The 12,299-nt window shown below is 36.7% G+C and overlaps 1 protein-coding gene across 1 annotated transcript in view; it reads left to right on the top strand.

The window, feature by feature from the left end:
* The window catches only part of OTOGL (otogelin like), a 96,867-nt gene that overhangs the window by 5,028 nt on the left and 79,540 nt on the right, over positions 1-12,299 (top strand). Inside the window, exons 5-11 of the mRNA XM_067289926.1 lie at positions 1,111-1,209; positions 1,890-2,044; positions 4,017-4,138; positions 5,301-5,506; positions 8,535-8,665; positions 9,217-9,323; positions 11,526-11,632. Of these exons, the coding sequence (XP_067146027.1) occupies positions 1,111-1,209; positions 1,890-2,044; positions 4,017-4,138; positions 5,301-5,506; positions 8,535-8,665; positions 9,217-9,323; positions 11,526-11,632 (927 nt within the window). The remainder of the gene's footprint in view (positions 1-1,110; positions 1,210-1,889; positions 2,045-4,016; positions 4,139-5,300; positions 5,507-8,534; positions 8,666-9,216; positions 9,324-11,525; positions 11,633-12,299) is intronic.

Raw genomic sequence — 12,299 nt, 5'->3', positions numbered from 1 at the left:
AAGAAAAAGGGTTTCCATGTTAATGCTGCTTTATACACAGTGTTTTCTGCCTTGTCTGTGTTTTCAGAGCATCGGTGTGCATTGGGAAAGCAATTTTTAAATGGAAAAAGCTCAAAACTAGGCTTGAAAAGGAGTTTTCGCGGTGAAGGTTGACATTCTGAATGCATGCTCACTTCTGTGTGTGCCTTACTTTAAAAGTCCAGTTTTGTTCCCATTTTTGTCACTAGCAGCTTTATTGCGGGTTCATTGTGAGTAGAAGGGCCTGCTTATTTTATTTACTTCCTTCTTTTTGCAATGCTTTAACCTCTGTTGGTTTGTAGCTGTTTGCATCAAGGGTTTTAATTTTGCCCCGAGAGGGAAAGGAACTGTCCGCAAAACCTGCTAAAATGTTGGTTCATGACTCCCTTTCTCCTCCTCGTTCGGGGAGCTGCGACTTAGACCCATCTTAGTGAATATGGTTAGTAGATGGCAGCGAGGTCTTTGCTTCTGAACAGAATATAAAACCACTTAATGAAACTACTTTTAGAAACAATCGCTAATGTAAAACTAGCCATTCCCATGGAATCTTAAGTCTCTGGCTCCAGTCACCTCTTAAGCAGAAATAACCTTTTAACTGAGTTTTTTTAGCATGCAGGGAAGGTTATTTACAACTGGTTTTTAACTTTGTAAATTATATATTCTAGACTGTTCATAAGCATTACAGCAAAGGGTACATTGAGCCTAGGAGGGAGGAGCTGAACATATTTATAAATTGTACTGAATTTGGTCAATTAGAGTAATCTGTGTGCTGTGTATTTCTAGATCAGGAGGACTGGGATTGTTTCTTTACATGGGAACGTGACCTTCTGTTTGCTGGGAGGAGGTTGACCTTTTGCTCCTTTGTTAGTTTACAAGTCTCAAACCGAGAGAGAGAACCTCGGTTCTCTTTTAACCAAGGAACACAAAGCATAAAATCAAGTAAATGTTGAAAACTGAAGATTGCTGTCGGTTACTTTTCTTAGCTAATATAGCTGCTTATGATTTAACAATAAATAAATAGATATAATCTGACTCTCTCAGGCCATTTGCAAAATACCATGTCTACTAAAAGGCTGCTATACTTGCTTGCAGGTTCTTGTCCTCAGGAGTGCCTTAATGGAGCAGTCTGTACAGAGGCAGGTGAATGTGATTGTCAGATATTTCAGGCTCAAGGAAACAGGTGCCAAATTGGTAAGTTTTGGGCCAAAAGATTTGAGTTTCAAGTTCAGTTGAGATTTAAGGTGCAGCTTCTAAAAACGGTACGGCTCACAGCATGCTTGTAGTTGGACTGTCATTCAAGTAGTAGCAAAGAGGATTAAAATCGTATATCTTATGGAAATTTATAGAGCATCATCAGGTATGTCTATGTTTTAGCATTTGGGCTCTAATGATACATAGATACCATACCGGACAGAATACTATCTGGTATATCATCAGCTGACCAGATTTTCTTATTTAACTGCATAACCAAAAAGCCACTGTATTATTCCAACAGTGACTTATTGCAAATAAAATGATCAGCTGTTTCAAAGCACCACTTTCTGGAATCTGCTCTGTGTAGGGATCAGCAAGAATCATGGTCCAGCATCTGCTGTAAATCTAAACCCTTTGCCTCTACTTATAATTAAAATGCCCCACTGAAACAAATTCAAAACTTAATGATGATCTCATATGACTAAAACTGCACCCTAAAGATTAAAAAAAGAAATTACTGACTTTATTTGAAGTTAAGAAATGAGATTCTCTTGTCTTTTCTGTGTATTTCTTTTATAAGCTCATATTTCCTTTAAAAGCTCTTACTTTTGTACATGCCTGTGAAAACTGTCAATTTTTGACTGGCGTGCTTGTTGTAAACTCTGTGTTTTCTCCAGTACCTAATAGTGGTAAGGACCGAGATGGGATTTGCAAATCATGGGGACAGTATCATTTTGAAACATTTGATGGCGTCTACTACTACTTCCCAGGAAATTGCTCCTACATTTTTGCAAAAGACTGCAGTACTCCAGAACCCCAGTACACTGTTTGGGTAGGTATATGAGCATGCATTAGAAATAAAACATTTGGTATTCCTGTATTATAGGACTTGCATTTCATCTTTAGTAAAATAAGTATAGAGACAATAAATGGATTAAAATGTTGCTTTATTTACTTGGATTTAAAAATGTGCTGCTGGAAGATGTCTAAGCGTATGTGCAGTAACTCAAAACACTGATGAAACGATAATTAATCAACAGAGTCAGTATAATAAAAATAGTATTTCTTACTCCCTCTATCCTAAAAAGGATCTCTGATCTCTCCTTTCTGGGAAATCCTGCGTAGGAAAAAAGGGTCCTAAAGCAGACCTTGGAAACACAATAAATTTTAGTTGTCAGATTGTAGAAATAAGTGAGTTCTTGAGTAAAGTGCAAGCAGCAGTCACAGGCCTGATAGTTTGGCACCCGAGCGTACTAGCCCACTCTTCACCATTGTCAACATGCTAGATGGGGAGCTACTTCAGCTGGCCAGCGGAAAACTCTGTCCCTTCTGGGAATTTGGGTTCTAATTTTGGATTTCTTCTGTGTTATGCTGAGAAGATTAACAGCTCAAAAGCCTTCATCTTGACCTATGGATGACAGGCATTCTTTTTAATAATTTCCTCAAATTGCTGTATATCCATGGTAAATGACTTTGGGATCAGTGAGAGTTCAAATCTATACCTTTTTTGTAGGAAGATGCCCTAATTACCAGGCTGTTGGTTACTGTGGGGAGAGGACATTAGCTAATTATGATACTTTTTACACAGTGGCCAGGATTCAGCGTTGACTGGGCAGGAGAAGAGGGATCAAGAGGGGTCCTAATTCTAGACACTGGTGGTCACTGCTCACAAGGGCAAAAGGAGATCTAGATTCTGATTCTGCTCTGAAGACTATTTTTTTTATTTATAAACACGTGATCTCCTCACCCCCAAAAATAGCATCTAGTGAGGGTTAATCTGATACAACTGCCATTTCTACTCACTCGGTTTATGGACAGATGCTGTTACATCTGCCTTCCATCATTTTATTTTAATTCATTGGATTCTGTGTGCAACTATGGTCTTTTACAAGTTTTCAGAAAATGCTATAGCAAAACCCAAGGTCATATATAAATCTAGAATTGTTTTTTCAGTGGATTCCACTTACCTTAAGAGAGAAATTGTCATTCAATTGCTGGAAAAGATGTTATGCTTTGTTAACAACTGAAAATGTTTATTCAGAAAAGTCATGGGTAATGACGAAGCACTGCAGTCAACTGCAAACATCTAATGTAATTTCACTAACGTAAGAAGAAACATTACAAGCTGGACAATAGAGAGCCAAGAATCTTGCCAAATTCTCAAACTCAGTCTACTGTGTTTTTAATTCAAAATTGTGTAATAGTCTATTAGTCAGAGCTTATGCACAGAAAGTGGGAGACCTAATTTTTTATTTTCAGTCAAAGTAAATTTGAACCTACAGCTTTCATGTCCTGAGAGCATGCCCTGGCCAGCAAAAGCTGTATGGTCTCTGGTGACAGGACATTCCCTCACTGCCTTGCTGGTGCTGTGCTGTGCTGCGGGCTGGGAGAAGCAGCCTGACTTTAAGGGTAGCATTCTTTTTGCCAAAATACAAAAAGGAGGAGTCCTGGCTTAGCATGCCCGTTCCAAGGTCTGATTACACTTTTTTTTGTTCAAGAGATCTACTTCATTGCCATAAAATTGCAGATATGCTGCTGTTAGTGAGATAGGAGTTTCCTAGCTTTCATTTCTGAAAGTATGCATCTGAGATCTGTTCAACATCTCTCCCTGGTAGTAGGTAGTCATGGAAGTCGCATACTGCCAATCTCTCTGTCTTCTGCTGAGTGAAACTTGTGTTTGTGTTTATTAGTGAAGGTCTTTGGAATCTTCAGTGATTGGTGTGTATAATTATAAATGAAAAATTGAATGAAATTATTAAGAACAAACATTTATTGTTACTGTGTATATATTTTTCCTCTCGAAGGTTCATAACAGTCCTCACTGTTATGGTTCAGTATATTCTTGTCTGAGGTCAATCAGCTTATTTTTTTCAAATCAAGAAGAAATAATAATTTCAGGACATGAAGTAAGAAAGGAAGGAATTAGGTAAGTGTTCTAATAGAGTTTTTTAACATGTTATTGCAGAAAAATAGTATGGAGTTTGGGAAATTAATGCTTTTTATACCAGCTAGAGAAAATAATTTGATATATTTTTGTTGATTCCTGGGTGTTCTATATTGGGGCTAACAGAGTTCTGGTGCAAGCATGTGTAATGCTGCTGCTGACCTGAACTGGGATGCCATACACCTTCTGCATAAAACTTGTTACAGCTGAGAAGTTGAAATCTAACAATTAAACATCTCTACTTAGTATAGATAAGGTCCACATCAGACAATTCTAGTTAATCCCTAGTGCATCCTGATACCATTTTGAACATGGCAGTCTTTATTTGTGCTTGGTGTGTAGCTATATTTAATGTAAGACATATTCCTCTTATAGCCAAATCTAGACTGATTTATTCAAAGATCTTAAGTCCCCTATATGTCACGATCTGGGGCAAAAAAAGTTCAGGGTACATCAACCCTGAACTCTACCCATTTTTTGTTCCAAATGAAAAAGTGATGGTTGATCAAATACAGAAAACTTCAAAGACTTGTTAAGGTCCTCCTGCTTTTCCTGCTGTGTTCCTTTGATGTAGTAATGCTGTAGCCATTAGCATCCGAGATTGATGGCTATAGTGACACTGCTATTCATCCCAACAGCAGCAGCTTGGGAAAATGATAATTAGATCATGCTGCAATGTTGTTGTCCAGCAGTCTTTGGCTAAAGGAGGAAGATATGCAATACTGTGGTCAAGAGTATTTTCTGTACTGCAGGTTCTTCCGTTTGCACAAACCTAACCCAACAAGTGCTCTGTTCCCAGAGGGGTTCACCGCACCAGGAGCTCTGACTGCAGTGTCACAGCACTAGTGAAGTCACATATTCCTCAACGAACCCATTCTGGGGATTGAAATGGAGATACAGTATTTTAGGCTAATAATCGTTACAACTGTTAGATGTATACAACAGAAAAGTGTTCACTTTCAATCACTGGAAAAAAAAAACACAAGAAAGGATAGTAAAAACATGACAAAGAATTGAATGAAAATGGCTATACACCTGGAAAAAGGGTTTAATGAGTTAGAAGGTGATTTTTTTGAAGTGGTATTTTTCTAGCACAGACCTCATCACATCTGTGATCTTTGAAGTAGGTTGTTTATTTTTCCAGATTAGCGTTGCCTCAGACAGTTGGAAATGTTTTCCTTGAGAGATTGGCTGACTACATTCTGGTGAAAACTACCTTTGGTTTTTCACTTGCTTGGGATGGAAACTCTGGTATTTATATTAAGCTGACAGAAGATCATAAGGGGAATCCTTGTGGCCTCTGTGGAAATTTTAATGGCAATAAATTTGATGACCTGATACTACAAAATAGTAAGTAAATAGCTTAGAAATACACCCTTACCTTGTGAAAACAGCTTCCAGATTTACTTTAAATATATTACTGTAAAAAGAAATATTCTATTTTCTACTCTGTTATAGAAAATAGAATATCTGCTCTATTCTTCATCACTGTTAAAGATGTTAAGGAAAAAGGTCTCAGTTCAAGAAAATATTTATGTGTATGCTTAAAAGTCTTCTTGCTCAGCAAAGCACTTGGGATATGTTTATCTTAGTTGATGAAAGTGCCTTCAAATAAATAAATAAACAAATAATTGTGGTTTTCTCTATGTTTAAGGGTGGGGGAGAGAAGGAGAGAAGAGCCAAAATATTAATATTTGGAAAAAGCATAATCTTGAGTCATTTGTTTACATGATCATCATAAAAATATTAAAGTATTAATCAAAGCTGTTTCAAGGAAGCTCCTTGTATCTCTTTGTTCCTGAGTTGTAGCCTGGGCTTCCTACTGCCCTGTAGGATGAGGATTTGCCCCATGTTGTGATTTTGTTGCAATGAAGGAAGAGATGATTTGCTAATCTGGTAGAGTATTACATAGGCTTTCTAGTTTTATATAGGGAATATTTTATAGGGGCCATTGTAATTATCTATTTATTGTTTTTATTTCTTCAAGCTTTCTGCCCTTGTTTTCAACTCACAACTGATGTGGCAAAAAAAGAACCACCTTTGGAACTTGAGGGAAGTTTTTCTCAGTCTCTGAAAATAAAGATAACAGGACTAATTCTACTGTTACCATTAATTGCTGAGAGAATCTAGTTCCTTGCCCTTGCATATTCTTAAGTCACACAAGTTACCTCTCTGTAATTCCTCCCCCCACCCCCTTTGGATAGCCATGTGCTTTTTGGCTTTCTGAGTTATGCACAAAGCAGTCTAGCTATCTTTGTGGGGTCTTTAAATTTTTTTAAAAATTTTCTCATCTCTTCTATGATGAAAGCAGTACTTCCTTGTTTCAGGCATTAACTTCTGCGCACCAGTATATAGTATGTTAAATAATGAGTTAAAGCTGTTAATTTAAAATAATGGAGAAAAAATTGAGTTTTGAGGAGATAATGAATTCGCATGCTCTCTTAAAAAATAATGATTTCAATATCTTTAAATGTCCTATTTATTATAAAAGACTTAGTAGTAACACAGCTCTTACCTTTTTTCATTTCCAGAGCTACATTTCTTCATCATCTTCATTTTTTCTAGTATTTTTCTTCATCAGAAATGATAGCATTCTTCTAATGTACAACCTAGAGTACTTTAAACTTGAAGCACTTTTATAACATGGTGCCTTGACTCTGTTTCTGCAAATAAGAAGCAAAAAGTTCTGGTATCTTCACAAGAATAGACTGCTAAATCAAAATACTTTTAAGCTGCAACATTTGTATAAGTGTTCCCAAATCTCATAAATCATTTGGGATGATGATTTGTCTCCCACAGCTAAACCAATAGTGTATGGGAAGCTCTTATGTCTATGCTGAATCTTGTAGAGTCCGTAAGCATTGTGTTCTTGGGACTGGGACAAAGCCTTGGACTAGTCTGTACCAGGCTTCCTGGCTGAACTGTAATAAATGTGGATATTAGCTATAGATTCCAGTCTACTAAGGAGTTAAGTAGGTCTAAGAATTCATATTTTTTCCTTCTGATAAAATAAACTGCTAAATACGGTAAGAGAGGTAGAAAAATACAAGAATGTTGCACTATTAGTATTTATGAATGCTCTGTATATGCATTGCCCCAAATAAAGTTGTTGTTGAGAGGCACTTAATACTCCATTTCAAAATATAGTTTTAAAACTAACTCCTTTTCCATTTCCTTAATCTTCATTTTTAATTTTTGTATTGCTTTTAGTATGTGAGGCTGTATCTGTGTATAGAACTATTTCAAGGACAATGATTTTATTTTGCAGCATTTTTTTGAGGATTTAGAACTTTTTTCAAGCCATGTCCAAAAGAAAATAAAATGTTTTTAGTGTTTTTGCAGAAGTGCAGTTTTGATCTAAAAGAATCTCTTAACATAACTCAACTTTTTATGTTTGGGAAGGGGATTTCTAGTGTAAAGAAATTTTCAGTCAGAGAGGGAGAAAAGCTTTCATTCTCTCTAGCTCTTAGGTCAAATAGATTGGTGGCTAGGATATTAACTTTGCGTATTTGTGAAGATCCACATACAATTATGTGATTATTGGGCTTTGGAATTTTCCACATTCCAGAGTGTCAGTGTGCTGGAAAAAAGTTATATTATGTTTTGTATAATACAGCTTTGTCAAAAAACTGTAGCTGATATCGTGTCAACATCCTATCTCCTGATCATGTTGATAGCATAGATATCAATTACTGTAATGTTCTTCAAGGAGGAAGAAATTCACCTTTTTTTGCCATTCTTAAGAACTTAAAGAAAATTGATATTTAAATCTTGGTGCAAATATATGAAAATCCTGGGTTTTTTTCCATACTGCTAACTTTATTATACATTCTTGCATCTTCCTCACCTTTTTGCCATGACTTCAAATCATGGTGCAATGCTTCAGATCTCTTTCATTCATTCTCCCATCCTCATACTCTAAGGAGAACTGAGTGTGTAGCATTGTTTTTGTCCTACGATTTTTCTGCAGTTGGGGGAAAAGGAAGGAGATAGCAGTGCTAAATGACCTTTGTGAAACATGATGAAAGACCTGAATTGTTTTAAAGAAATGTATTTTTTCTTAAGTATACAATGCATCACACTTGTCCTTATTTGCATATTTGCTATGAAATTTCCCTGATTACATTTAAGCCCCCCCAACATCTTGACATGTCATTTTTTAATCTTTTCACTGAAAAGTAGTTTATTACCTGTAGAATATTACCTGAAATTAGAAGAAGAAAAGAAAAGTCACTTTTTTCTACACCCTGAAAGCCTGAATATATCTGTAACTGAAGTAATGAATACACTTAAAAATTACCAGAAACTCCTGAGAAGTCTTTTGTGTTTGTGTTGCCAACATTTTCTTTCATGGCTCTTCTTCAATATTTTCATGCAGTAGGTGAATATACAGAAGACATTGCTGAATTTGCAAATAGCTGGACTGTGCAAACCCCATATGAAACAGTTTGTGTACCTACTGCCTCAGATTTTTCCAGTCCTTGTTCAGCTGATGCAGAATCCACTGAGGCAAGTTAATCATGTAATATATTTATTTTTTTTAAGCTTAATTGCATTGTGACAATACAAGAATCAAATATGCATTGAGGCTTTGAGAAAGAGAAGATTCAGATCAGGATTGTTGGTAAGGACCTTCAGAAGTTTAGCTTAAAGTACAAAGACTCAGATAGGATGTGCCAACTGGCCAAGGTCTGCTGGCAGAACTCTTCACTGCTGCATTGAGCTTGAGTTCAGTTTCCAGTCCTGGTGCCTTACACCTCATTATTTTGGAAATATGAAATACTGCAGAAGTAATATGCTCAGCTCCTGTATTAACATGAAATGCTTTTTTGTCATTTCATGTTCTTTACTCCTAGACAGTTTGGGAGCAGTGTATCCATTCAAGCCAGTCTAGGCAGAGAGGACAAATTCTGGGAAGAATAGTAGAGGAAACAGCTGTGGGATTCTCAAGTTTTAATGGGGATGTAAAAGACCCCAGATTAGGGAAAGAAAGCTAAAAAGAATTATGCTTGTTCAGAATGTGTTTTCTAACTGTTATTTACCTGATTCTTAATGCACAGGACATATTCTTCAAGTGCCAAATATTCCTACAGTTTCCTTTTCTCAGCTGTCATGAAAGCATAGATCCATACTCTTATATTTCTAGCTGCATGAATGATCTTTGCAGGTAAGAATGGAGTTCTTGTGTATTTATTTTTGCTGCATGGAATGAATGCTCACGCCCTCTTTTGAGACAAGAACTAGGTGGCATTGAATGAGGTTAGTAGGAAACAAGTTCAAAGTGAATGGGGTGTGGGGGCGTCACTCAACGGGTGATTTACCTGTGGAACCAAAGGACGTAGAACCAGCCTGCCAAAGGATATTTTGATTGATAAAAGTTTATATGGATTCAAGGAGAGTCTGGACAACTTCATGGAAGAGAAATTTGTAGAGAGTCACTAAAGACAAAAGAGAAAGTTATTAATCACAGAAAACTACATCAGGAGGTCCTGAGTAAAAAATACATGGAGACTGGCATGATATAAGGGGCAAATATCAAAGATACTTGGGGAGCTGGACCACTTGTGTGATGTAGTTGGACTGTTTTTATGACAAAAACCTAACAACCTAGCAACCACTATGGTTCAAATTAGTAGAATTTTTCAATATTGCTTTATTTATGTAAATTCAGAGATATCAAAAGAAATTTCAACTCTCATTGGCTTTGGTGGGAGCTGCACCACCAGTTGCTGGGGTTATATTCAACCTGCTATTTTTCCCTTAGCTCTAGGTTCCCGTTCAGTTAATGTTGGTCATTCAAGTTAAACTGGTGCTCCAAAGGTTAATTGAATAGATGACTGAACAATATATCACTTCTGGTTTTAGTGAAGGCTTTATAATTAATAAGTAATTGTCATAAATAACAGGTATTATGTTGGATACTATTACAGCTTTCTGAAAATATCAATTTATTAAAAAATATACAGAAAGGATCACAGGACTGAAAGGAAGAATCATTCAGTAGCACCCATTACACTTGTTACTTCATTTCCTATGAATTTTTAATGAATTTTTAATTTTCGATTTTACCCTCAAGTCCAGTTGGAAGAATTTGTATTTGTAGGCAAGTGTACAAAGTATTCTTACTGAAGCTGATGATGTGTACATTTATTTTTCTCAGAGGAGAGGTAGAGCTGAGCTGCCTCTGTCTGTTTGTAGCTCAGGAGCTTATTGTGCCTTTTCTTTAGCAAAAGAAGAATAATGAAAAGCAAATTTCTGAATGTGACATTGAATCACTGTCATGGTGCTCAGGATTTGATTTTTGTCAATGTGAATGTGTGTGTTGATGTGAATTGTGTGAATGTTGAAAACCTTGAAGGAAGTGTCTGTGTCCCAGAACCTCATTAATTTAGGCTTATTTTGTTTCTAAAAGAGACCTCTCTTCCAGTGGCTTAGTGTCAGTTTAGGAAGTTTCTTGTGGGGCCATAATATATGCCAAGTATTCTTTCTATTAAGACTTGTTTAATTGGATTAGATAAGGAGAGCTGGAGAGAATATGATCACTGTAAAAAGGAGTATAGTGGTGTTCAGTTTGATAACAGATGTGTTGAAAGCAGAATACAAACACAGTCATATTCTTGAGACTATTAATTTTGAAAGCTTGATCTTGTGTGCTGAAAGACAGATAAACTCAGCTGTTCTGTCATGGTCATGCTTATAATAGACATTCCATGTTATGACTAGTTCATTTTGGCATCAAGTCCTTTACTGTGAATGATGGGAGTTGATGGACTTCCATGGTAACAAGAAACTGGTGGTATCTCATCTGATGCAACTCACCTTTGTAAAATATTTCAGTTCACCTAAATACTTATGAATATCTCTTTACTTGATCCTGGCAAAAGGACACTGTATAGCTTCTTTTGTAGATACAGACTAAGGTGCAGAATGATTTTGTCCAAGGTCACACTGGAAGTCCCTGAGCATGTCTATAATATTCAGTAGATAATACTTCTGGTGTTGAGCACTTCACTGCAAGGCCAGGAGTCTACCAACAGTGATCTTGGGGTTCAGCAGGATTGTTAAGCTGTCGGTTGTCTTCGTGACAAGATCATGTTTCTCATAAGCAGCATTTATCTTCTTTGTGATAAATTACTATTTTTGTTCATTGTGGTAATATTAAAATGAAATAACTTTTTGTGGTATCAAATGATAAAAGCACAGCAGCACATTCAATATAGCTGGTCCTTTTTCACAGTATTTTCATTAAGTGTGCCTTTCTGATTAAGCAGTGTCAGCTCTGTGCAAAGTATCATGTTCAGTGTCCTGTGGCAGAGATTTGTTGACGGGATTTGAGTTCAGTGATTACCCCCTTGTTTTATCATTTCAGAGTGGATGATGATGAAACATATTGCAGAGCAGTGACAGAATACGCTAGAGCATGCTCTCATGCTGGGTCCCCTGTGCATGACTGGAGGGATGACTTTCCTGCCTGTAGTAAGATTCTTGTATTATTAAAGCATACTGGATGACCTTTGAAATACTCCGAGTATCAATTTCAAATAATTCCACCATGACAACTGTAGGAATCAAACCTGACACAGATCAGCCAGCTTCACTATTGCTTGTTAACAATAAAGTCAATGACTTCTTAGAGGAATATTTTAATTCTGCTGTGATCTGATCTAGATCCCTGCAAAATTCATGTTTTGGCAAATTCTGTGAAACTTCATGTGTGTTGATCACATTCTAAGACCAAGAACAAACATCTGTGGAGATTTGATGTTACTCCTCTTCCCAGCTGACCTTTCAGCCTCCGCTGGCCCCATAAACAGAACTAGAATAGTGGATCCTGGGCCCAAGTCTCGGCTTCTTCTGGTCATCACCCATATCAATTGCAGTTCCACCTCATGCACAAGACTTTGAACTGGCTGAGATATAAGCACATGTTCCTATTCTACCTCCCCTTTCACAGGAACTGTAACTTCTAGTGGAGGGATGATGTAAGAATTTGATAAAGAAGGCTTAAATACTGATGTGAGATTCACTGCAGTTAATCAGTTACAACTTCTCCAAACAATTCATTGCAATTGATCTGAGTGATTATCTGTACCAGAAGTTTTGCACAACTGTTTATTTGTAGAGGTAGAACTTCTCCAATATG

This window comes from Apteryx mantelli, chromosome 1 (genome assembly GCF_036417845.1).
Source record: "Apteryx mantelli isolate bAptMan1 chromosome 1, bAptMan1.hap1, whole genome shotgun sequence".
NCBI lineage: Eukaryota > Metazoa > Chordata > Aves > Apterygiformes > Apterygidae > Apteryx > Apteryx mantelli.
This window is presented reverse-complemented; position numbering and strand designations above follow the sequence as displayed.